The sequence below is a fragment of the Procambarus clarkii genome, chromosome 43 (genome assembly GCF_040958095.1).
Source record: "Procambarus clarkii isolate CNS0578487 chromosome 43, FALCON_Pclarkii_2.0, whole genome shotgun sequence".
NCBI lineage: Eukaryota > Metazoa > Arthropoda > Malacostraca > Decapoda > Cambaridae > Procambarus > Procambarus clarkii.
In genome coordinates this window covers 23788537-23814601 of record NC_091192.1, presented here as the reverse complement: position 1 = coordinate 23814601, position 26065 = coordinate 23788537, and the positions used below count along the sequence as shown (strand labels likewise).

The 26065-nt window shown below is 39.5% G+C and overlaps 1 protein-coding gene across 1 annotated transcript; it reads right to left on the bottom strand.

The window, feature by feature from the left end:
• Window positions 1-378: 378 nt before the first annotated feature.
• Window positions 379-25679, bottom strand: LOC123755891 (vesicle-associated membrane protein-associated protein B/C). The gene is made up of 6 exons (XM_045738816.2): window positions 25495-25679; window positions 20384-20454; window positions 14892-15077; window positions 13592-13744; window positions 10885-10983; window positions 379-2644 (listed from the first exon to the last, which is right to left on the bottom strand). The coding sequence occupies exons 1-6, from the start codon at window positions 25550-25552 to the stop codon at window positions 2474-2476; spliced, it is 738 nt and encodes a 245-aa protein (XP_045594772.1). The 5' UTR covers window positions 25553-25679; the 3' UTR covers window positions 379-2473.
• Between the last annotated feature and the right edge of the window lie 386 nt (window positions 25680-26065).

Below are 26065 nucleotides of genomic sequence, written 5' to 3'. Positions count from 1 at the left end.
ATGGCAAAAAGTCGGCAGGAAGGGAACAATCAGAAAGGAGAAGTGGGGAGGAAATAGGAAACATGACGATGAGAAAGCAACCAGCAAAATTTGTAAGGATTGCAGCAAGAGCATAAGGCTTCAAAAGAACAGAGGAGAAGCTGTCCCAAAGAGCATCACACTCTGGCAGTCACCCACGACGGCAACAGATGTTATGACTAGTCAATAGTTTTTTTCATGTTTCATACATTCAAAGTTACTCAATAGGAACCAAGTCACATTAATGGTAAATGATTAACCAATCATGCCATTATAAATTTTTAATTGTGTAATTAGATACCCAGACTTAGTGATTTATTTTAAAATATTTTGCAGGAAAAAATCAAAACTAGCAGTACATTAAGGTGTGACATATTTATCATGACACGCTGCACACTGTACACATGGGTACAAAACCCCCAGGACTGACCACAGTGGTGTTACAAACAAGTGTGAAAAATACACTGGCTATACTCCATTACACTGTCCATAGTTAGTTGCAGACATGCAGCAGTAAACATTATAACACAATGATTTTACCAGTCAAAGCATCGAGTCTGTCAGACTTCCATCCCTAGAGACGAGTCTGTCTCGCTCAAAATTAAGTGTTTACAAGGAAATGTTCACACATGCAAGAAACTTCTCTGTAACTATACAATTTGATAGCCAATATCTATCAAATATTTAAAAAACACAGGTTCAAGTTTACCAACACATGTTCACAGGCTACTAGTAATGACAATGAATGAAGAGGTTAAATGTACATAAACTACTTGTGGGGGCAGCAAAGAAAAACAAATATAAAATACAAATGTGATAGAAGACAAGAACATACCACACCAACTTATATACACGGGATTTTTCTTTTGTACAAACAGCTCTTGCATACTACAATAATGTACAAAAAAGGACTGACTAAACCAAACACAGATCATGATTTTCACAAAGGTAGCTATTTTAAGCTGGAATAAACTAACAAGAATGTGACCTGACCAGTGCAAATGAGTCTTGTTATAGGACTGTCCAAGCTTTTTCTAATTTTCTATAATCCACAGGAAAACTCTCAACTTGGCAGAACCTAATGCTTAGACTGAAAGACACTGATCAGGTCAGGCTTCAGTGTAAGACCATGCCACGTCACACCTTATGAAGGGCTGCGTGTTTTAGAGTATGTATATTTAGCTACATCTTATAATGTCAAGTTGCCCTGGAGACAAGTACCACAAGTCCTTGCTCTTAGGCCAGTATGCACACGAGTCCCTCATTCGAATGTCTTTGGAGACTATGTTTCAAACCTTGCTACTACCTACACTCGAGGGACTGACACCTACACTGCCCTCTACTGTCAACCCTGTAGATACTTACATCAAACAAGGTTTCCACAACTTCTCAGCAGTACCTTGAATTTATGCTATACAAAGACAATTTTTATGTCTCAATTGCAGTCCCAGCTTCCATTTATCCTGAACTTAAAAACAGGAAAAATGAAGCCACACTAGCTTCAAGACTAAGTTCAACTAAACATAATTAGCAAAGGCCAGATCAGGATATACAGTAATTCAACTTAACTATAACTTTCATAAAGGTACAAAAATCAATATCTATGTCTTCAGAAGTGATCCTTTTCATGAAATGGTTAATCTACAGGGAGATAACTAAAATAAATGAAATTTTTTCTTTGTTAAATAAAATAACAGGAAACTTGAAATGCTATACTGACATCCCAAGTCTTTCACAACTTCTGGTTTGGAATTGTTGCCTTGGGATGTAATGGCTTAACATTTTCTAAAATTCCTTTTTGTTTTATAACTTGTAAACATGAAATAGTGCCTGGGTAAATTCAATGTCCCCAAGCAAATTTAAGACATTAATGCTTTACCTATTGCTAAATGATATATATTAAAAAGAGCACATGAAATATTTCAAAATGTGAGATATAACTAATCACAGGCAAAGGTGATGCTTCATGAAATGCTGAATGCTGTTCATTTATGGGCAATAAAATTATATATTAATATTCTGCATATTTATATAAAATTATCAATTCTTTAAAAAGAAATGCAAGATACTTTATCCCTCTTAATTTTATTATCACTATTCAGTAATATGTCAAATAAATTAAAGCAAGCTAACTGGTTTGCTTAAAAATTACAAGATAATGTTGGTTACACGTGTTTTTTTTAATATAGCTTCCACAAAGCCCTTAAAACCTGGGTAAAGTGAAGGCAACACATTTCTAATTGGTTTATCTTGTAGCTTCTTTCAAGCAAATTTGTATATAAAAGTATTAGAAATTAACAATGGCCAAATACAATCTCAATGGAGCTAGCAAATTAAGTCCACCAGACAATGGATATATGTCCCCCCCTGAAAAGTTTGACAAGTTTGTGTTGGTTTGTGGTAGAAAATGGCCGATTGCTACCTAGTGGTCTTGGGCGATGGCAGTGGAAAGTCTTCAAAGGATGAATTTACCAAGAATGAAGCCAACAATAGCAATAATGACAGCAGCAATAAAGTGCATCATGGGATTTGCTTGTTGAGTTCCATGCTGTGGGATGATGCTAGCAACCACATTTTGTTTCTTCTCTCCTGTGCTACCATGTGAGCGCTGCCTCAGTGAGTCCTCCTGTTTATGAAAACAAATCATGAGTAGGACTTGTTTAACAAACATTTTATTTACACGTGCACTTAGTAATGCACGTGTAAGCCTAATAATAATTAAAGGATAATGCCAATTAAAGGATGCTATCAGTGTCTTCCTACAATATATTGAATCAGATATTTATGTACTACTCATTTCACCTTATTTTAGTTGCACATCGGAGTTTAATACTACTGTAGAAGCAATAAATTTGACAGGATATTAAAAATAATAGAAGAAAACAATTAAAAGCCTTAAAAACTAGGAAACTGCAAGCAGCCAAAAGTCAGTAACTAAATCAAAATCAGATGTTAAAACAGAAGTTACGGTATTTCCTGATTTTATAAATCACTATTTCCATGCTTGAAATAGGATGGATCATTTTCAAACATTGGTGTGTACAGAGAAGACTGACCTAATAGCATTTACTATATGGCAAAATGTAAACTTAGAGAGACCTAGTAAAGTATCAAATTTAACAGATACAAAGGGTCTACACTTCTTCCATGGTGTAAATCAGGATTTATAAAATCAGGAGTGGCATTATTTATGAGGGAGGACCTGAAATGTTGAACAAGGCAAAGATGAACACCAAGGATTATACGGGAACTTTGGGTAGAAGCAGCTGAGAGCAACAAGGTTATAATTGGAGAAATACTGTATATAAGGTTCCAAAATGTCATGAAAGAAATCTGTAAAGGCTTCTAGAAACAGAATGTGAGCATTTTTTTTGGAGACTTCAACTATGAAGGTAACGTCATAACCTAACGAAGGTAACCTCGCGATAACGTTATCGCAGTTCTTAAATCAATACATAAACAGTATTTTGGCAGAGGACGTTAACAACGTTCACAATTAAAATATTTAAAATACTGTCTCCACTCGTTCATCCGGACTATATGGGAAGGACCCCCAGCCGGATTATCACATTTTTCGGATAATGGTACTTTTTCACCTACGAGTCCAAAAGTGACCATTTCCAACTATTTTTATACTACAAACAACATAATTTGAATTGCCTTGCCACATACAATTATTAAATATTCAACTAGAAACCTCAACTTACCTTGTTGGTGTTCGTCTGCTTGATTGATGCCACACATCTTGAAGTTAAAAATTCTTAACAATTTACGTAACCTATACTAACACAACACTAAAATTAACACTTAAAATTACTGTACAGTTCATTAAGCTAAGTTAGTTTTGACTGCCAGCTGCTGAAGCCTCACTGGTTGAGGGCATTTGGGTTGCCTGTGAGGCCTCACTTGTTGAAGGTGCTTGCTTGCACCTCACTTGTTGAAGCGCTTGCATGCCCTCACTTGTTGAAGGCGCTTGGCTTGCCTGTGACGCCTCACTTGTTAAAGGCGCTTGCTTGCGCCTCACTTGTTGAAAGCGCTTGGCTTGCCTGTGGCGCCTCACTTGTTGAAAGCGCTTGGCTTGCCTGTGGCGCCTCACTTGTTGAAAGCGCTTGGCTTGCCTATAATGCCTCACTTGTTGAAGGAGCTTGGCTTGCCTGTGGCGCCTCACTTGTTGAAGGCGCTTGGCTGCCTGTGACGCCTCACTGTTTGAACAACACGTAACTTGTCTTTAATTGCTAGGACAATCTTCTTCCTCTTAACACTTCCAGAACGATTGATGCTGCTACCAGACATATTCTTGGCCAAAAATGTTCAAAATTACTATGAAAATTAAGAAAGTTATTTAAAAAAATATTTCACTAATGGCGCAACACTGTGAGGCCGCACTGGTTGAGGCGTATAACTGTGACTTGTCTTTAATTGTTAGGACAACTTTCTTCCTCTTAACACTTCCAGAACGATTGATGCTGCTACCAGACATATTCTTGGCCAAAAATGTTCAAAATTACTATGAAAATAAAAAAGTTATTTAAAAAAATATTTCACTAATGGCGCAGCACTGTGTATAACACGAGGGACGGACGCACATGGGTTGACCAGTGTTGGACAGGTCCACTTGGGGCAGCCATAACGCATTATGTAGGCCGCCAGGAGGAAAAAAATTCACAATATTTTTTAAGGAAACCAGCCTGTGCACAATGCTTTTAGGAAACTTATTTATTTGTTATTACATAATTACTAGTAGTTATTTTATTTGTTTTTGGCTATGATTAATTGTTCTAAAATTAATGGTAATTCCTGTACCCAGGTAGTCCCTCCTGACGCACCCCTCCCACCCTCCCAACACCACCCACCCACCCCACCCCCACCTACACCATGCGCCTCGAGTCTCGGGCAGACGGGATTAATACCGTATGGCCTGCCTCATGTTTTCATATACGGACAAAGGCACGATTATCTGGGGGACTGACCGGATAGTGTAATTTCTGCAGAAAACCTGCTTTAATCCGGTCCCTGTGGCTATTTTGGCTGGATATTGTGATAACTTTATCCATTCACGATTTTGGCCGTATAAGGGCGTTTTTCGGATGTTCGAATCCCGGATAATCGCGGGGTTACAGTAACTCCATTTGTTGTCAGATTATTATGGGATTTGTTTTAAACTACTCGCTATTCTATTGCCAACAATTTGGTACAAAATGAATGACGTACCAAAAATAAGGTCATAAAACTGGAAATAGTATAAACCTTTGAGTGTGGTGGCACTGGCCGATTATGCTACTGCCGTTATCAAAATAAAAACAATGCCATATTTTTTTTTTTTTTTTTTTTTTTTTTTTTTTTAGATATATACAAGAGTTGTCACATTCTTGTACAGCCACTAGTATGCGTAGCGTTTCGGGCAGGTCCTTGGAATACGATCCTTGCCGCGAAGAATTGTTTTTTACAACCAAGTACACTTTTTACTGTTGAGTTAAACAGAGGCTACAGTTAAGGATTTGCGCCCGGTAAATCCTCCCCGGCCAGGATACGAACCCATGACAAAGCGCTCGCGGAACGCCAGGCTTACCACTACACCACGGAGACTGGTAAATTTAAAGTCCGATTATTATGAGGTTCCTCGAGGTTATCTTGAGATGATTTCGGGGCTTAGCATCCCCGCGACCTGGCCTCCTTTTTGTTACACACAGTATGAAGCAAGGAAGCAGCCCGTAAATAATTATCAAAAGAAAGCACCAAACCGGGAAGGCTATGTAGCACCATTGAATGTGCAGAATAATCAGAGAGCAGTAAATATCACCAAGGATGCCAATATGAGAACAGAAACGCATAAGGCGAACCATATCAAAAGTATTCGATTCACCAAGAATTCTATTGAGGGACAAGCGACCGCAAGGGACGGTCGAAAAGCAAGACATGCTCGTCCTGGAAGTCAGGACATTCAACAAGGATATGCACGACTAAGAGTGACAATACAATTTGGACAATAAGGAGCAGAGCGGCGCTCCATTAAGTGACCGTGAGTTAAGCGCGTATGGCCAATACGCAACCTTGCCAGAGCCGTTTCCCGTCACCGGTTACGGTGGTAGGAGGAAGGCCATGAGGACAATACCCTCAAGAGTACGCAATTTGTTACCAGTAACAGAAGACCAACAATCCTGCCAATGGGTAAGGATGGAGGAATGAATAACTGGGCAAGTCAGAATAAGGAATACCTTTACAGGAGATGGGACAAAAGCGGACAGCTTCCCTAGCAACAGCGTCCGCACACTCATTTAAAGAAACACCAACATGGCTGGGAACCCAGCAAAACTCAACTAACTTAAATTTACAGGAAATAAGAAACAGCCAATGTTGAATCTCGACGACCACTTGATGGACCGGGGAGCGGGAGTGTGAAGAAAAATGCCCAAGGAAAATGCGTTTCAGAACTGTAGGAAGGGTAAAAGCTTTAGTGATGCGGGTCAAGAAAGAACAAAATTTTGGAAGGGGGACTCTCCATAGGGGCAAGGAAATAATAATACGAGGAGAAATATTAGAAATACCAACCGAAAGAGAATCTTGTAAGCGAGATAACCGGACAGAAAGAGGGAGGTGGTGAAGAGGGACAGGAACTACAGGAGGGGTAAAAGTCAAAGCACGACAGAGGCGAGAGGAAGGATGTTGCAAGGTCGTATCTTGCGGATACGTTTCCAGATCTGCGGCAGAGGAGTTTCGGACGTAATGGTGGAAACATAAGACTTCCAAAACTCATGCATAGCTGTACGGATGGCCCTATGGGCCACTGCACTCGCCTTCCGAAAAAAAAAAAAATAAATTCGGCCATCTGCCAGCTGCAGTGCCTCTTCCAGGCTGCACGCTTAAAGCAGACAGCCCAAGCACAGTTCACATTCCACCAGGGAACGCACTTCCGTGATCCCCGAGAGGCAGCGTCGAAGATGGTGTCATGAAAGAGGAGGAGGGCGCGAGGGAGAGGTAGAATGGAGAGGTCAGAGACAGTAGCACGGAGGGTAAATAGCTTCCAGTCTGCCTTGGCAAATTACCACCTAGGGAAGGAGAGGGGAGGGCGAAAAGAGAAAAAGGTAACAAGGATGGGGAAATGGTCACTGCTATAAAGGTCAAGAACCCGCCACGTGAAATCCAAGTAAAGAGATGACGAGCAAGCAGAGAGAAAGATCAAAACAGAAAAGGATCCAAGAGTTCAAATGAGTGGGCTCACCAGAATTCAGAAGAGACAGGGAAGAAGAGAGGATGAATGGTTTGAGAAGGTGACCCCGGGTATTTGTCAGAACATCACCCCAGAGGGTATGTCGACAATTGAAATCACCCAGCAGGTGCACATGCTCCGGCAAGGAGTCCAGTAGGTGTTCAAGATCGGGAAGATTAAGCGGGATATTTGGAGGGAGATAAATGGAACAAACCGTGTACCATTTATGCATAAAGACACGTGCAGCAGAACATTGGAGAGAAGACGGAAAAAGTAGGGGGAACAAATGGGAACATCAGAACGAATCAAGAGAACAGAAGAGGAATGGGCCCTAGCAAAAGCTGGGAAGGGAGAGAAAGGAATAGCCACGGAAGCGATCAGGACGAGCACCAAGCATCGGCTCCTGGTAACAGACATAAAGGGGCGAAAACTGTGATATCAGAAGTTGGAGTTCATGGAAATTGGTATAATATCCACAAATATTCCATTAAAGAATAGACATCGACAAGAAGATAAAGGACAGCAACAGAGAACAATGAAGAAACAAAGGTGAAAATGGAACACAATATGTGAAAGAAGCGCAGGATCAGGATCAGGCTCAGCGAAGTCAGGGTTAGGAGGCATAGGTAAACTGAGTAAGGATGGTGGGAAGGGAGCGGGAGGACTGACCAGAGGTAGATGAGCAGGATCTGGAGGAGGAGGAAAGGGGGGGGGGGGGACAACCGAGGTTCAAAGACAGCATCAGCAGGAGGGGCAGAAACAACCAGGGAGCACACTTCAGCAATGGCAGCAACCGAGAGGGAAGCGGGAGCCAAGAAAACCACCATAGCAGGAACAGGGGGCGCAACCACCGAAACAGGACGGGATGGAGCGAGAGTGTCAGAGGTAGGGGGCGAGGACTTTTTACCTGCCAGGGAGGAGGAAGGAGATCAGCCAGGCTTTCACTTCTGACTCAGAGAGACAGGCGTCCTAGCAACAACAGACTCAAGTGTCTCAACAGAAGAAGAACAAGAACAAACAACACGATGACCACTGGGAGAGTGATGGACATCAGCCTGCACAGACAAGTGGCATGGAGAGCTAAGAGATGGAGGAGGAGAAGGATGGGAAGGAGGATCGGAGGGAGACGAGGAAGAAAATCACCAAAATCTATGGCAAGGCAAGGAATGAGAGATACCGAGACCTTACAAAGAGATCTACACGAGCTATACAAATTGTCGGAAGACTGGCAAATGTTTTATAGTGCTGCGTGATGCACCCTAATCTGAACTATTGTATCTAAGCATGGAGACCATTTTCAGAACGATATATCTCCTTTGAAGAAAGTTCAACACCGGGGGGAACAAAAATCATCTAGGGACTAAGTTGACTCGCCAGGAAAGGCTGAGGGCCACAGGACTAACAACACTGCAAACCAGACATGACAGGATTGAAATCAAATTTTTTAAATACCTATACTGCAATTTGGAGCATGTTAATCCAAACCACTTTTAAAAAGTCAAATGTGACACACTTAAGGAACAACAGCTTCATGCTTAACAAGCCACAATGTGAGACAGAAAACAGTAGATGCTTTTTCACCCGCAGGGTTGTAAACCCATGGAACTGCCTACCTGCCAAAACCATAAATAATGCTAAGATAGTACTGCAATTCAAAATCCAGCTGGAAAAATAATCAGGAAAAATGGGGGTGGGATGAGGTGGATCTTTGACAAGCTGCCAGCTTCCTGTCAGCATGGAAGCCACCAGAGAAATAGTGGCCTTCAGGTAAATTACTTTGCCTCAGTGCTTATTAGTGTAAACCTAGCCAATTTTCCCAAAAAACAAGTAAAACAAAGGGATGGCAATGAAAAACTATGCAGCATTCAGGTTGAGAGCCAATATAATTAAAAAAATAAAAAATTAAAATCAAATCAACTGCCAGGCCCATATGGTGTTCAGTAGTCTTGAAGGAGTGCAGAGCGGCAGCTGTGACCCATAATAAACATATAAAATAAATAAATAAACCAATACAAGAATAGTCCTACAGCTTGGGAAATAACCAAAGTGGTATAGATATTCAAGTTGCCTGATGTTGAGAGTGGGAAAGTTCCTTGTGACTAATCAGAAAACTCACTTGACACAGCCTAATGAAAGGCTCTCTTGTGAGAGTGATCTCACCAATCTGCTATCCTTCTGCACAACATTTCTGGCAGTTCACAGCAAAAGCAATTATATCAATCTGGACCACTGTTAAGCTTTTGATTTTACCCCACAAGAGGCTGATCAGGAAAGTTAAACTCTCTGCATTGGAAGGAATGCTCTTTGTCAAATCTTGCTGGTTGAAGAATAGAGAACAGATTTAGCATTACTGGAGTGAAGGAGTGGAAAACAAAGTAATGACAGTGGCACTGTCTACCAGAAGACTAATGAGCCTTTGGACAAATCGAGTTGAGAAATGCACTTCAGGAATCATGATTGGTAAGTGACCCCAATGCCTGGCAACAGTGTAAGCGTATGTAATACAGTAGAATGCTTGGGTTTATAATCAGAAGCGTTTAAAATCAGCATCGTCCTCTAATTACATTTTGCCCTGGCAAGACGACCTTAGACTATCCCATTTAGTTCTGGTCAATGTTTTACAGAGGTCATCAATTCCATAGGACGTGTGTTTATCATAAAATGTACTTATTTTATTGGAGTTAATAGACAAATGTAGAGCAGATGTTTCACAACCACTCAAATCACTTGCAAAATCACCGAAGTAACAACAGAAATCAGAATGCAGATGATGTATACAGACTTTGTTAATGCATTTAATAAATGTGATCATTGTATGGATAGCACATACAATGAGGGCTAAAGAAATAAAAGTTCACACAGCAAAAGTAACCAATCAAATCTTGACCTCACAAAATAAAATCTCTGTGCCACAAAGCATGGTTCTTGCACCATTACTTTCTCATCCTTATATCACAGATGAAAATACAACCCACATCCTAATGTTATTCTTTGTAGATACCAAACCCAACATAAAAATTGCTTCAGTTGAAGACACTGAAAATCTACAAAAGCTATTAACAAGTTTCTCAGTGGTCAATAAAATGGAACATCATGTTCAACTGTGACAAATTCAGATTATTTAGGTATGGAAAACCTAGAGAAAAAATGGCAATTCAAAAATAAATAACGAGACTTCATCAGATCGTCTCATAAAATGGAAATAACTGTACAACTATCAATGGGCCCTCAATTATTCAACTTCATTTCAGCAAATGTAAGAAATATTGGCAGATCAAAGACTGGTTTTCAACTGCAGATTAGACAGGTTCCTTTATGAACTTCTGGGTCACATTGTGATGGCTTTGTAGGCCTGCTGACCACTGCCAGAAACAGTTGTAGTAGCAAGTCATTACTAGAAAAGCTGGATTGGGATCACTCAAAATTTGCAACAGGTAAACCACATGTACTCCTATAACTCAAGAGCAGCTGAAAAAATAGCACCCGTTATCACCAAGTACCTGTACTATCTTCATTTAATTTCTGCATTTCTTCTATATCATTGGATAACTGTCCAGGAATATATTATGAACATACCTATGGAAAATAATGGTAGTTACTTCACATGTACAAATACCAAACCAAAATACTGCACAAGGTTGAGTACATGGACACTGTACCTTAAGCTGAAGATTCTCCTGACGAAGTGAACTGATCTCCTCCCGAAGTCGTTTTATTTCATCTCCAGCCTTCCTAAGTTCTGCATCACTGTTATTTATCTGCAAGAATATCAAATTAGTCAATTACATACTTTTTAGTCACCTAAATATGACAGCTTAACCCTTAAAGTGAGATTATTGTCATACATTGATTCAGTGGATAATTAGATAATCAATAAACATTGATTTTAGAGTACTGTCTGGTTCTTGCACCCATGATGCTAATATGGATATACTTGTTCTCCTTATTCATGCCCCCCCCCAACACACAAACAAAGAGGGCCTGTGGCTGAGTGGACAGCATTTGGGACTCGTGATCCTAAGGTCCAGGGTTTCAATCCCCAGCGAAAACAAATGGGCAGTTTCTTTCACCCTGATGCCCCTGTTACCTAGCAGTAAATAGGTACCTGGGAGTTGGAGAGCTGTTACAGGCTGCTTCCTGGGGGGGCCGATAGAGCCAGAGCTCAACCCCCACAAGCACAACTAGGTGAATACACACACAAACACACTCGTCTGTCCCACACAAAATTTCTACATTTCCAGCCACTGCATGGAAACATTGGGGAAAGCACTGGTTTAACAAGGGTGAAGCTGTGCCACAACAAACCCAATATCCGCTGCCTGTATAGTAGTTATAATTCACCTTTACTGGATAGATGGATATGGATATATATATATATATATATATATATATAATATATATATAATACAGTATATATATAATATATATATATAATATATATATAATATATATATAATATATATATAAAATATATATATAATATATATATAATATATATATAATATATATATAATATATATATAATATATATATAATATATATATATATAATATATATATAATATATATTTATATATATATCCCTCTATCCAGTAAAGGTGAATTATAACTACTATACAGGCAGCGGATATTGGGTTTGTTGTGGCACAGCTTCACCCTTGTTAAACCTGTGCTTTCCCCAATTTCTGTCAGAGAACAGAAATCATCGATAGATACAGCGATAGCAGGCGGCTTGACGTTTGCGAGGCACTACACATCAAGAAGTCAACACCAGCAATCAACAGCCAATTATTGCACAACTATATTCTACCCACCTCAAGACTCCGCTCCAATATAGAAGCATCAAGAAATATGGACCAATAGGCTTTCTACAAACACTTCTATTCAATATCCATTGCTTCGTGTTCTGTCTTGTGTTGATGAAATTAATACCCTATTAATACTCTTGTTCTGTCTTGTGTTGATGAAATTAATACCCTATTAATACCACATTTAGTTCTGTCTTGTGTTAATGCCACATCACCCCTTCCACCTCACTCAAATGTAGATATAAAATCGGAGATACGTAAGTTCTATTCAGTTGTGTATTTGTGAACTAAAGTCTTTGAAAATGTAATAAGTTTTACGAAACGCGCCCGTGTCGCGTCAGACTAGAAATAAAAATGAATTCTGGAGAATTGATTTTTGATTTACCTCCAACAGTGAAGCGTAATGTACGAAAGATTGAGAAAATTCGTGTTAGAATTATTAATCTTACTTTTTCGGTCATATTTAATAATATATGTCTACAGGAAAGACTGCTACCAAAATATACTAATATATATATATATATATATATATATATATATATATATATATATATATATATATATATATATATATATATATATATATATATATATATATATATTTTTTTTTTTTCAAACTTATTATACCACTTAACCATCTTAAATAATTATACAATAATAATATTTACTAATTTCTTTCACTTAAAATGTAGGTAATAATCTGCACTACCTAATGTCAATAAAAAAATTAAAAACAACAATTATTTTTTCAAGCAGTGTCCTACTTTGAATCACTCATTTTATTACTCTTCACAAAATACAATAAAAGAATTAACATATTGATGTTATAGTGATCTCTATTATTGTTCAAGAATGCTAATTCCTCCTAATCTGTTTGAAAAATTGAATAAATAAGTCTTCTACTAGTTCATATATAACCAAAAGCTTCTACTATTTCTCTCTTCCAACTTGGAAACATTTTCCAAATACAGTACAGTATTCTTACAGTCCATGGCCTGCACCACAAATTATGGCAATTGTAAAAAAAATTTGGAATGGTTAACACTACCAAAACCATCATTGAAATTTCATAACAGCAAGTTGCTATGTATCACTTTCAAATAGAAATTTTTGCAAAATTGTAAAATTTGGTACCAGTACTTGCAGCATATTTACTTGAACGAAAATCATCATCATTACAGACAATCTTGACAATGTTATAAAATGTTTCAAGATAATAATAATAATGATGCTTGAGAACAAGATCAGTACAAGAGGAACGACATTTGTCATTTTAAACCGTTTGTTTTCGCTGGTCAACATGAGCTTCCTGTTAATCTATCCATTCATTTTGAAAACCCATATACTGTATATGGCACTCACTGATCAAGCAGATCAGACATCAGATATTAGTATCCCAGGTTTGTAAGACTTGCCCCCCCTGGCCCTTACTAGGGGAAAACAAATTCTATTCGTGGATCTTTAATGCATTACTAAACATTTTACAACAGATCCAACAAATAACAAATATTCATATTGCTAACTACACAACCTAGAACAGTTTTTCAGTAATATTTTACCTTGGGTGATGGCTTGGATACTTCAACATGTGGCTGGGGTGCTGGGGAAGCATCGATGTTGTTTTGTGGCGCCTGTGCAGCAGCATCCATTGGCAACTCAAATACGCACCGCAATTTCGAGTCCATCAATTGACTCATATCAGCCTCTTTAAACTGAAAATCATTAATTTACCCCAAGTTACAAGAGCAGAGTATTAAAAAATAATATAACTGATGAAACATTTTATATAAACTGGAAACCTCTGAATACATATTAGTAGTCATTTTCAACTTCACACTTAATTTCTGAAAACAAATGGCACAACTACCAGAACCGGCAGCAGAACGTGAAGCCTCACGTATCAGCGTCAGCCTTAAACTCGCCGTTGGAGTCTAATGTAAAGGGCATGACAAGCATTTTGGCTATACAAGATATCTTAATATATTAGACTAGTGAATGCAAATGAAACTCTAATACCCAGAAACCACTACATGGCATGAAACTGTACAGTATATTATATTAAATGTTCAAGTTAAATCTATGAAAACAAGTTATCTCCACAAGGTTTATCTGAAGATAGGAGGAACATCCCAAACAACAATTTGAAAAAAGATTAAATCCTGTCATATAAGATTCAAAATAAATGTGGAATCATAATAAAACCTCACTAATTTGTATTCAGAACATTAAATTAAATAGATACAGTATAATATTAATCACATCAAGACTATGAAACGTATCCCCAGGCTCATGTCAATACCATTATAGCACCCATCACAATACCATTGTGAAGGGTGCGGCATGGGATGTGTGACAGGAGGGGTGGGGTATGAAAACTGGTGCATATAATTAAGCACAATTGCAGGATGAGACACTCATGGTGTCCCATCTTCCCTGTATATTTGCCATATGACATTTTGAACCTGCTGATGGCTTAGGCATCCACCACCTCACTTGTAGATTGTTTCAACCATCCACAAGGCAATGGATTATCATTCCAACTTTTATGTTTTATTTAAATATATACTCTCAAAAGCGCACACACACAGATTTAAGCTAACTAAACAAAGCTGCAGTTGAAATGGAAAATTCACTTTTGCAAACAATGGTAAACAGTTGGAAAAAGTTATGTAAGGTGGTGGTGAAAGCCAAATAGTCAGTAGTTTCAAAGCATTATATGGCAAAGAGTATTAGGAAGACGGGACACCAAGTGCAGCTCTCATCCTGTAGCTACACTTAGATAATTATATACACACACAATATATAAATGGTACAAGTAAGGTACAGTAAATCATGCAACAACCGTGAACATGAACTCACTAGAGCATCGAGATTGACCTCTCCTTCTCCAGCAAAGAGAGATTGCACCATAAACTTATGCTTGTTCTTTTCATGTGGATCATAATCGAAAGGTTGTAGCATCACCGCCACGCTGACTGAGCCATGACCCTCCACTATTCCAGAATTTGGTCGAACACAATACCGCCGAGGAGCTGTTGTTTTCACCTGAAAGATGTGTAGAATTGAAAGAAAAATTATTTTAATGGCTACATACTCTCTAATTTTGGGCAAGAAAACTGAGTGGGCTGCAATATTCATCCAACATTATCCTTCTATAATTTCTTAATGCTACAATATCAATTACAGTATTTGATAATGAAGTAAGTGAAGTAACATGCATTCAGTACTTATGACAACACTTTATGAGAACTTAAATGTAATGTTATTGCAGCTTACTGATAATAAAAAAGACCGATAGATTTGTGTTTTTAAGAATGAAAACAGCCCAACTAGTTCCTTCACTTGACCAAGTTTAAATTTAAAGAAATATATATATTTAACACTATCGCTCGCTTTGGACACCAATCACGTCCATTTTTTTCTCTCGAGTCCTAGCCGTGGACAGGACTTGCGTCCACTACAAAAATATTTGTATAAAATTCATTTTTTATACGATCGACCTCGGGATAGTTTCAAAATAAGCGCCTTAAGAATGCGCACAATTTGGTACCATTTGATACCATCGTGTGGCGTGCACGATAGTGTTAATATAAAGCTTACGCAGAAATCACCTTCCTCATAACTGTTCACGCACATACTTTGCAAGATATTTTATTAATGTTATTAAGTGGAACTGAGGGATAATTTAGTAATAGAGAGATGCAAGCACCTGACCAACACACAAAAGAACAGTAGTAAGAAATGTCCACAAAGTGGATATGCAGCTAGTGCCTTTATTGCATTGCTGTAATACATAAATAATAATGAGCAAGTATGTTATTATGCTCTATATCATATATATAATATAAATACATTGCTCAATGTAAATATCTGTTGCTTTCACTAATGTCCCCCCCCCCCAATTTTTTTTTCTCTCTCTCTCTCTCTCTCTCCTTTGTTTATTATCCGATTTTGTTGTAACCTCTACATCCTTTTGAGTGCATACCCATCACTAACTATGTGAAGATGGAATGAAATTTATCAACAAATAAATCAGTTAACTCGCATAACTTGGGACTTTGATTTTTTGGGGGCAGATTTTTTCACAGAATTCAAACTACTGTGGCACCTCGATTAACGAGTTTAATCCGTTCCGGCACCGAGCTCGTCATGTGGAGAACTCATCTTGCGAAACAACAACAAACCTGTCGTAAAAGGTGTCCGAGAACCAGCGGAAACACTCGTTAATCGAGGAAAAGCTCGTAAGTAGAGACAAATGTTCTGCGAGCGACTCGCTTGTTACTTGAAATGTTCATAAATAGAGCCACTCATTAATCGAGGTGCCACTGTACAGTATTTTCTTTGTCTCTTTAGGTCGTTTTGATGATTAGGGACCAATTAGGGCTTTATCACTTATATAAAGTACAGTATACATATATATCCCCTAAATCATTAAACTTATTTCTATCTTGACTTCATTTCAACACACATTGACCTACAACTTTTGACATATTCGAGTATGAATGCCAAACAATATTTATTGAAACAAAAGTAAATTAATAAATTAGAACTACCTTATTCATTGTCAATTACGGGTACGTCAATTATATTTATAACTAGAATTTCAAATTTGAGCCAGTTCAAAAAAATCCAGTTTCTGACCAAGTCTCACCATTTTTACATATATGTAGTGTGCACAGCTGTCTGTTCTACAATCTCTATAAAGTGGAATTTTCACAAACCCTAAGTGTCTGGAGTTATACATTTTTTGTCTAAATTTGGTGTATATTTCAAACTCCATAATGACGATTTTTTTTTTACAGTAAACTATACTGAAAACCTATACAGTATTCTAATTCTATGAAAATGAAGATCCTATGCTATTCTGAGAGCATAGGATAACACCACCAAATGAACAATGATATTTTTATATTTTTAATTTAATTTGAAAATCTAAAGCTTTCAATATTCAATTTTAAAATTACAGTATTTTTTATTTCCTTATTTTTCAAGTTATGTTGGTGATCATTTAGACAAAGTTGGAGCATTTGCTAGTAGATTATGGGAAAAAATTAGAAAGTGTTTGAGCAAGTTTGAGAAACCTGAGTTTATGTCCAATCGCCAATGTAAGTATCGCGCAGCTTAAGGGTTAAACAGGGAATAAAATTGTAGGACAGTTTTGTGGTTGGGAGGGGGGCAGGGGGTTAGTTATTTATTCGTAAAAAATTTATCATTTAATAGCAATGAGATTTTAATGAAAATGTAGTCAAAAGCTACAAGATTTTTACACAATTTTTTTTCCTTGGGGGGGGGGGGGGGGGATATTTAATTTAAAAGAACCTGGCCCCTTAACCGAGTAATCTCGGTCGGCGGGAAACTGCGCCGAGAAAACTCCCGAGTTTTCGGTACCCATTCTAAATATGTACGAGGTTAGTTGTGTACGAAATGGACGCTTAGGACCTCCAGTGAGAGGTAGCCATCTTTGAAAAAATTCCCAGAATGCCCTAGGGCTGCTGGCTGGGTTAGTTCTGAGTGAGCAACCATGGGTGGCGCACGCACCTCTGGCTCCCAAACACCTGTCCGACGCAGGTGTTGAAAGATAACGCTCTGTTGGTGAAATTCCAACCTTATTGTTTGAAGAACATAAGGGTCATAATATTGGTGAAGCTAGGCACAATAAGGACCTAACACAAAGGTCAGATGTAAGTGATACAGCACCTATGAGGACGATACAGCGAGCGTATCCAGTTGTAGCGCTGAGCGTTACCCTTGCAATCCTATGCTATCTCCAATTTATTTAGATGATACATAGATGATTCGTTTCCTCTCAATGACTTTCAGTGGAATCAAGCTATTTTTCCAGCCAGACTCAGACTTGGTGTCTGCACCATCATCCAGAAGGCTGCTCCAGTCGTCTTATCTTTCTCTTCTGCAACAGATGGCTTTGTCAAGGAATTCTTCCACATAATTTAAGTGACTCATCAGGGATACATAACCCTAGGTTCGTACACTGAACCATAAAATGGGATACCCTGGCAAACTCAGCACTCAGACTAGACCTATCAAAAGCCAACAAACAATCCAGCTGGAACAGGCCTCTCGTGGACAAAGAAGCTACTGCTCTCCTGGAAATGGCAAAAACACTCGATGACTAAGCTCCCCACCCTTGGAATTTCCTTTTGGCGACTTTTATATCTGCGACAAATACACTTCTTAATTTGCAGCACATCTGTATTACAGTGGCCATTCCCCTTATTGCTCCAATTCTCACATCCATGTGTACAAGTATACACATTTATACAAATAATACACATGGAAAATATTGGAGGGCCAGGTCCCAAATCTACACAATACAATAACAACATAATGGAGTGAATGATATGAAAGGAAATGCAGAATAAACCAGTGAAGAGCAGGGGTGCCATAGGCACAATCAGAGAACACTGTATAAACAGAGGTCAACAGTTATTCAACATCCTCCCAACGAGCATGAGAAACATTGCTGAAACAAACGTGGGCGTCAAGAGAAAACTGGATTGTTTTCTTCAAAAAATGCCAGACCAATCGGGCTGTAGTGGATATGTGAGCCTGTGGGCCACTCCAAGCAACAGCCTGTTTGACCAAGCTCTCAAGTCAAGCCAGTCCCAGGACAGGATTGGAGAGTAGAACTCCCAGCACCCCATCCAGGTACAATCCAGGTAGAAGTGTATTTGTGGTGAAGCAGAACCAGATTAATTCAGGCTACATGGCCTGTATTGCAGAAAATCCAAGGAACACAACATAAGGCATGACAAAGCCAATGACATCATTAAGAAGATCCTTGCTTCTGCCAAATGTCCAGTAAAGGGTGCATGCCTCATTTTCTAATGTCCTATAATTCTGCTGGTTGACCAGATGGCATTATACTATGTCCATGGACATCCTGAGTGGACAGTGCTTCGGATTCGTAGTCCTGAGGTTCCAGGTTCGATCCCCAGTGAAGGCGGAAATAAAATGGGCAGTTTCTTTCGCCCTGATGCCCCTGTTACCTAGCAGTAAATAGGTACCTGGGAGTTAGACAGCTGCTACGAGCTGCTTCCTGGAGGCGTGAAAAAAAAAAAAAAAAAAAAAAAGAGGCCTGGTCGAGGACCGGGCCGCGGGGATGCTAAGCCTCGAAATCATCTCAAGATAACCTCAAGACGGAGGAATGTCAGACAACTGGCATGGGGACTACATTTTGGTATCCACCATGGCAGCCACATACATTTTACTTACTCACCCCCACCCACCCATTCACTCACTAACTCTTTATACACAGATGGATACAGGAACAGATGACTGCTGACTCCTGTTAACTGGCTGAAAGTTTTCCCATCCCATAGTTCATGGCAAGCCTTACTCACTAGTTTTCCATAGAATACACTGTTGGTCAAGCAGGTGTCATTACCACCCACAGGAATATAGTCAATTCAAATAAGTACAGCACTGTGCATGGAAATAAACCACCTGTACAACTTTATTCCTATAGGATCTGAGACTCTTGGACCATGGGATAGGAAGTGCCAGAAGTGTTATTAGTGATCTGGGTTTCAAAGACACTATATCAGTCAGAGTCTTTTTCCAACCCTCAATGTGGCAATCCAGGAGAAGTAATGCCCAGTGCATCTTCTGTTCCTGCCCAGCATCCCAGGAGATCGAATAGATCTACAGCTTATAGGAAACCCTTTTCTTTTAATGATCCTACTTTGTAACTAATCAATTTTAAAACCATTTAACTTTGTACAATAAAGTATAAAAGGGGGTGGTGGAAGCAAATACTTATACAAATTCAGAGACAAATGACAATATTTTTTGTCTGAATGCTCTTTATTTCCTTCTCTGAGGCAATGGGTCCCCACAATTGCACCAGAGGTTCAGAGCACCCTTTATATAAATGTATAACAAAAATAGGTGCTAGGACTCGAGGGCGGTTTTCTTGCCAGTTTGAGTGCTGCACCTTGGGTTGACATTGACAGCTAGCAACATTTACCAGGTATATACAATATGCCAATTTTGAAGACCAGAAGACTTTGTTAAAAATTACATTTAAATTTTTTTACAGGCATTTAGACCGATGTTGATTATGGAGTCAAATATCAATTAATCATTAGATAACCACAAGACTGTAGCAGCAAATTAGCTAACAAAATGGATCTCCAAGGAAACAAGACATTTAAAGATAATTAACACTAACTTTTGAAATTTTGCAAAAAAAATCCAAACTCTAAATTTGCTAGCATTATTTCTTAGCCTTTCACAAAGGAAAATATAAATACTATACCTGTAAATAAAGAATATGTAAATTAGTTTAATACAGCACATTTTTACTAAACACATTTGCTCGTCTTTCTCACCTTAAAACACACTCTCCGTTCCGTGGGATTGCTGAGCTTCAACTGGGATGTGACAACGTCAGTAAAGGGACCTGCAAAATATTAAATACAATACTTGTACTAAACGATTCATGGACATTTAAAATGAAATAACAAAACTTTACAGACACAGCTGATAATTATATAATTAACAATTTCATCGAAACTATGATAAATAAGTACAATATAAAAAAAACACTGTAAAGACCCAGCACTTTCAGGGAAATGAATAAATGAGGTAACCATTTGACCTAAAATGCAAACCCATCACAGTAATAATGAGCAAGCTGGGATCCAATGAGGAAAAGGTTGTGTGAATCAGACGTTTGGGACACTGGGACAGCTAGTAGAGAAGATACGCAATTAAGATTATAAGGGGTGCACTTGTGTACATTTGCACCTATGCTACTATCCTTCTCAAGATATTTTGTCACTAGAGGGACCACATACAGTACAGGTAATTGCAAATGTTACAGTACCTCATATACCAGCAGGTGTAATGGAATGTAGCTGGACATTTAAATGTGATGGAGAATGCTCAGGATTGGGAGAATAGATGCTTGCAGCCACAGGTAACAGTAGCCCAAACAAACCATGGCAATTACTATCTCACAGTCCGATAGATGTCTTTTCCCCCCCCCAAATATATTTAAGTGTCACACCTTAACCGATCTTTTTATTTGTTTTATATTTATATTTATTTCATTTATATATATGACAAAGTTCAATTGGATTGGAAACCTGTACACTAGTAGACTGATGGCTGAGAGGAAAGACTAAAGAGTCAAAGCTTAACCCCTTGCAAGCACATTTAGGCAATTATGCTTGCCTCAACTATGCTCCGACTCATCCCCGCAACCATCCACTCTGGCCCCACCCACCTCATTGCTCACTAACCCCCCCTTTCCTACCCATAATGTACCCATACCCACACTTGACCTACACAACCCTTTTCCCACCCACTCTTACCCCTAACCTACCTGTCATGTGTCCTCTTGCTTGACACTAGCCTAATTGTGCTCGCAAGGGTTGAACTTGCGAGTCTTTGATCTCACTTCTACACACGTTTTAAGGATATCCTAAGTGTTCTAACACATTTTGTACATTGCAAGGAGGTACGGAGTCTTGTCCTAAACTGCTGCAAGACTAAGTAGCTAAGCTAAATAACTGAATAATTTTTGAGTCCATTTAACAATTTCATTTAGTGAACTCGGCAAAAGTAATTGGGATATTATCATTATTTTAATTATCAAGTCGACTACATTACTACCATTTTTCTATGTCATTGTTTATAAACCATCAGATAAAGAGCAAAATTATGTCAGTGTTCTAATATCTTAAAAAAAATTAAGTACTGTATCAGTATAGGATTATCGGTCTATTTATAATATCAAAGTACTGCACCAGTACAGTACTGGCATTGGGTAATAAGATTGTATCGATATCGGTCAAAATATCGGTAGCATTACACCTCTAGAGCAAAAAATATTTGACATGGCTAGGGAAAGAAGCATGGACAAATCAACCCCCCCCCTTCCCTCAAACACCCAAGAGGGGGGTGGGGGCAGGCACCACCAAGGCTTATTGAGATTGTATGACAGAATAACAGAATAGGCAGCCATTTGCAAAACAAGAGCTAGGGCAGGGGAAAAAAAAGTGTCATACAGACATCAAACAGGAACAGGCAGAAGGCCAGTTGCACATCACAGTGATGCTGCAAAGAAAATGACAACATTTTACCAAGAAGCCTGCCACCCAACACAAGATAGAACCCAAAGCCCCCCTCCCCAAAAAAAAATGCCATACATGAAAAACAAAAGCCCCCTCCCCCCCATTCTCTTCAAACAAAGTTGGATCAGAATGGAAGACTGGCCACAAGAATGGTTGAAACACCCTGAAGAGATTTCCTGGCCCCCTTATTTCAGGGGCCTTGAAATAAGCCTAATGTATATGCTTACACAGGCTGCTGTTTCCAACAATGATTATGAATTAATTAACATAGCTGCTAGGGATATATCAGTTTTTACCGTATTTGCCGGTGTAAAAGATGCACCCTCGCATAGGACGAACCCCTAGTTTACAAGGATATTTTGTGGTAAATAAATATTTTATGTTCCATTGTACACTTATTGAACGATATTTTAAAGTGGATTTTATACCCTAACTCTTACCTCCTCTAAGATCAGCTGTATAGTTCTTTATATTTTGGGCAAGTGAAACAGGTTGTGAAACTTTGATTTCTGGATGTGATATTTTGTGTTGCCACATCAGGCCACCAGGGCAGTGCACTCGCTGGTGGTGCACCATCACAGCGCTCTAGTTTTGTTGTAATTCACTTACTGCAAATGGCTGACAGGCAGATGAAAGTTTAACAATCCTTTCAAATTTCAAGGAGCACTTCATTTAGATAATGAATAAAGTGTCTTAAAGGTAACACAGTTGTTAAATAATGTATGACATATCAGGTGTGGATTATGTATGCTGGAGTAAGGTGGCGAGATGATGTGAGCTTACTTCATAACTGCCGATGCAGCCTAAGCAATTTTTCGTAAGTGTTACGGTATCGACACCATCACCACAGTATGGAGTGGCGATTTCTGCATCATCTATGGATCTGCACTCCAACTACCAGGTATTGGCAGCAATGCAGACTGTGATAACTGCTTGTTTTCAATATTTTATTAATAGTAACAATATACTGTAATATTTTGGCTTTGTTTCAATATTTTATCATTGGCAACGATTTTTGTGCCTAGCAAATTTACCCAGTACAGTATGCTCCTCCGGCTCCCTAGCTTATGGTGCTCAGTCTCACATCCGTAATATAGCTGCATTAGATGTGATGACGTAGGCTTTCACTACAGGAAGTATTATATTAGCTATATCAATTCTGTTTATTCATCAATAAAATTACTGTACCCAAGTTTATTTTTTGTTTTATTACTGATATATACAAGTTCTTACATTCTTGTACAGCCACTAATACGTGTAGCATTTCGGGAAAGTCCTTCATCCTATGTTCACTGGAATACGACCCCCACGAAGAATCGCTTTTACAACCAAGTACATACCCATTTTACTGTTGAGTTAAACAGAGGCTACAGTTAAGAATTTGCACCCAGTAAATCCTCCCCGGCCAGGATACAAACCCAGGACACAGCGCTCGCAGAACGCCAGGTGAGCGTCTTGCCACTATGCCACGGAGACTGATGTTACAGAATGAGAATTATGCTCGTTGTGTCATGTTTTCCATATAATGTCTTAAATGAAATTTCCAAGCTTCTGGTAGTTTGGCAGGCACTACCCTACTCCCTGGGCACTACCCAGGGAGCCGGTCGGCCAAGCGGACAGCACGCTGGACTTGTGATCCTGTGGTCCCGGGATCGATCCCAGGCGCCGGCGAGAAACAATGGGCAGAGTTTTTTTCACCCTATGTCCCTGTTACCTAGCAGTAAAATAGGTACCTGGGTGTTAGTCAGCTGTCACGGGCTGCTTCCTGGGGGTGGAGGCCTGGTCGAGGACCAGGCCGCGGGGACACTAAAGCCCCGAAATCATCTCAAGATAACCCTCGCATTTAAATTAGTCCCATTCATCTATCTCTCCTCTTATGTTTGCAAGAAAGAGTATGCATGTTTTTATGGCACCTTTGTTTTCTTGGCCTAATTTTTAGACTCCTTGTTCTCAACAAGAATGTTGCAGACTTCAAAAGTCAGATAGTGTTCTAGAAGGCACTTCCTTCTAGAACTACCACTTTAACATGCAATATGTCTTTGCACATTTTCTAGACTATTGATGTGTTTTATAAGATTTGGAGGAAAAAAAAAGCACATTTGCCCAAAATGCTGTGGATCTTAGTGGCTTTAGGTATAATATATACTAGCTCTATCTAGTAATCCAACATTCTGTTTGTACTTCATTTTGTATATACTTTTACCTAAATAATAATTATTATTAATAAACTAGAAATGGGCAAAGATTTTTAAATGGCTCCAGGGCCTAGGACAAAAGCTGTAAGTTGGATAAATTTTATTGCCATTTCTCAGGGGCACCCAATATACAACCAAAATGGAATTCAATAACATGCACAGCATCCGCCTTCAGTTTAGTCGATTGCAACACATCCTGCTATGCCAGGATGGCCTGTCTACAACATTAAAAAATATTGTGGCACTGCTTTACAGGATAATGACGCCTTCAAAAACCAACAAAACACTTTGACAAGTCAATGTCAATTACCAAACACCTGTCACTATGCCTATGAGTCTAGACTGGACCACCAGTATATCTTAGTGTCAGCTGACCCCAAAAAACTTCTCAAAGATATGACTTCCTCAGGCTTGGAGGTGGAGCATGGTGGAGGGTGGAGCATGGTGGAGGTGCAGGGTTGAGCATGGAGGAGGTGAAGGGTGGAGCAGAGTGGAGCAGGGTGGAGCAGGGTGGAGCAGGGTGGAGCAGGGTGGAGCAGGGTGGAGCAGAGTGGAGCAGGGTGGAGCAGAGTGGAGCAGGGTGGAGCAGAGTGGAGCAGAGTGGAGCAGGGTGGAGCAGAGTGGAGCAGGGTGGAGCAGAGTGGAGCATGGTGGAGCATGGTGGAGCATGGTGAAGGGTGGAGCATGGTGAAGGGTGGAGCATGGTGGAGGGTGGAGCAGGGTGGAGCATGCTGGAGCATGGTGGAGGTGAAGGGTGGAGCATGGAGGAGGTGAAGGGTGGAGTAGGGTGGAGCATGGTGGAGGGTGGAGCAGGGTGGAGCATGGTGCAGGGTGGAGCATGGTGCAGGGTGGAGCATGGTGCAGGGTGGGCATAGTGGAGGGAGGAGCATGTGGAGCATGGTGAAGACCTTGCTAGCATGTCGTCAGCTGACTAGGCGCCGGGGGCCCTCCACGCCATCCTTCACCCAATATTTACCCCCTTAACTAACAATCTTACTACCCGCCTCGGTTGGTCTTCCAAGGAACATCCCTGGCGGCGCACGTCACACACCCACACGTGTCTCTTATATGTTTAGTTTACTTGCCAGATAAACATTCTCCATCCCTAAGATGGCTCCCATAACGTTACAAGATTACGCCAATTTAGACAAAGTATAACGAACTTACCCTTAAATTTGAGTTCCTGGGACGGGTCTAAGATCAACACTTGTTCCGCTTTCGCCATTTTCAATGTTAATCACAATGGAAAGTTCAGTCTGTACAAGAATTCAAGGGCAGGCCCGCACACAGGGATGGCTAACCGATAACCACAGAGCGCTTGCGCCAAACATTGAAGTGTGACGTCATAATCCAAATCACTCGGGGTATGAGAAGCAGCGCCGAGCAAAACTCTTAATACCACCCACCCATACTCCACCGCCTTTCCTTCAATAACCACTTATACATAACTAGATAAATATATTGCCAAAACCCGTTATTTCGCGCGGTCAACCTAACTGTTATATATTTGTAGCAAATGAGTCCGGCTGGTTCCTTTAGTTCCTAAAATAACTGAGGTTCACACCTACCAAACATATCCCAGTTCCTCCCTGAGCTTCCCTTGCATGCATACGGAACTCTCCGCCCAATATTCTGAATCAAACCTATACCCCAGCTATATACGCACCTTTATGTATTATGAAGAGAAGCAATAATTTAAAACATCTGTTTGAACAAACAAAAGGAGGAATTTGATCCC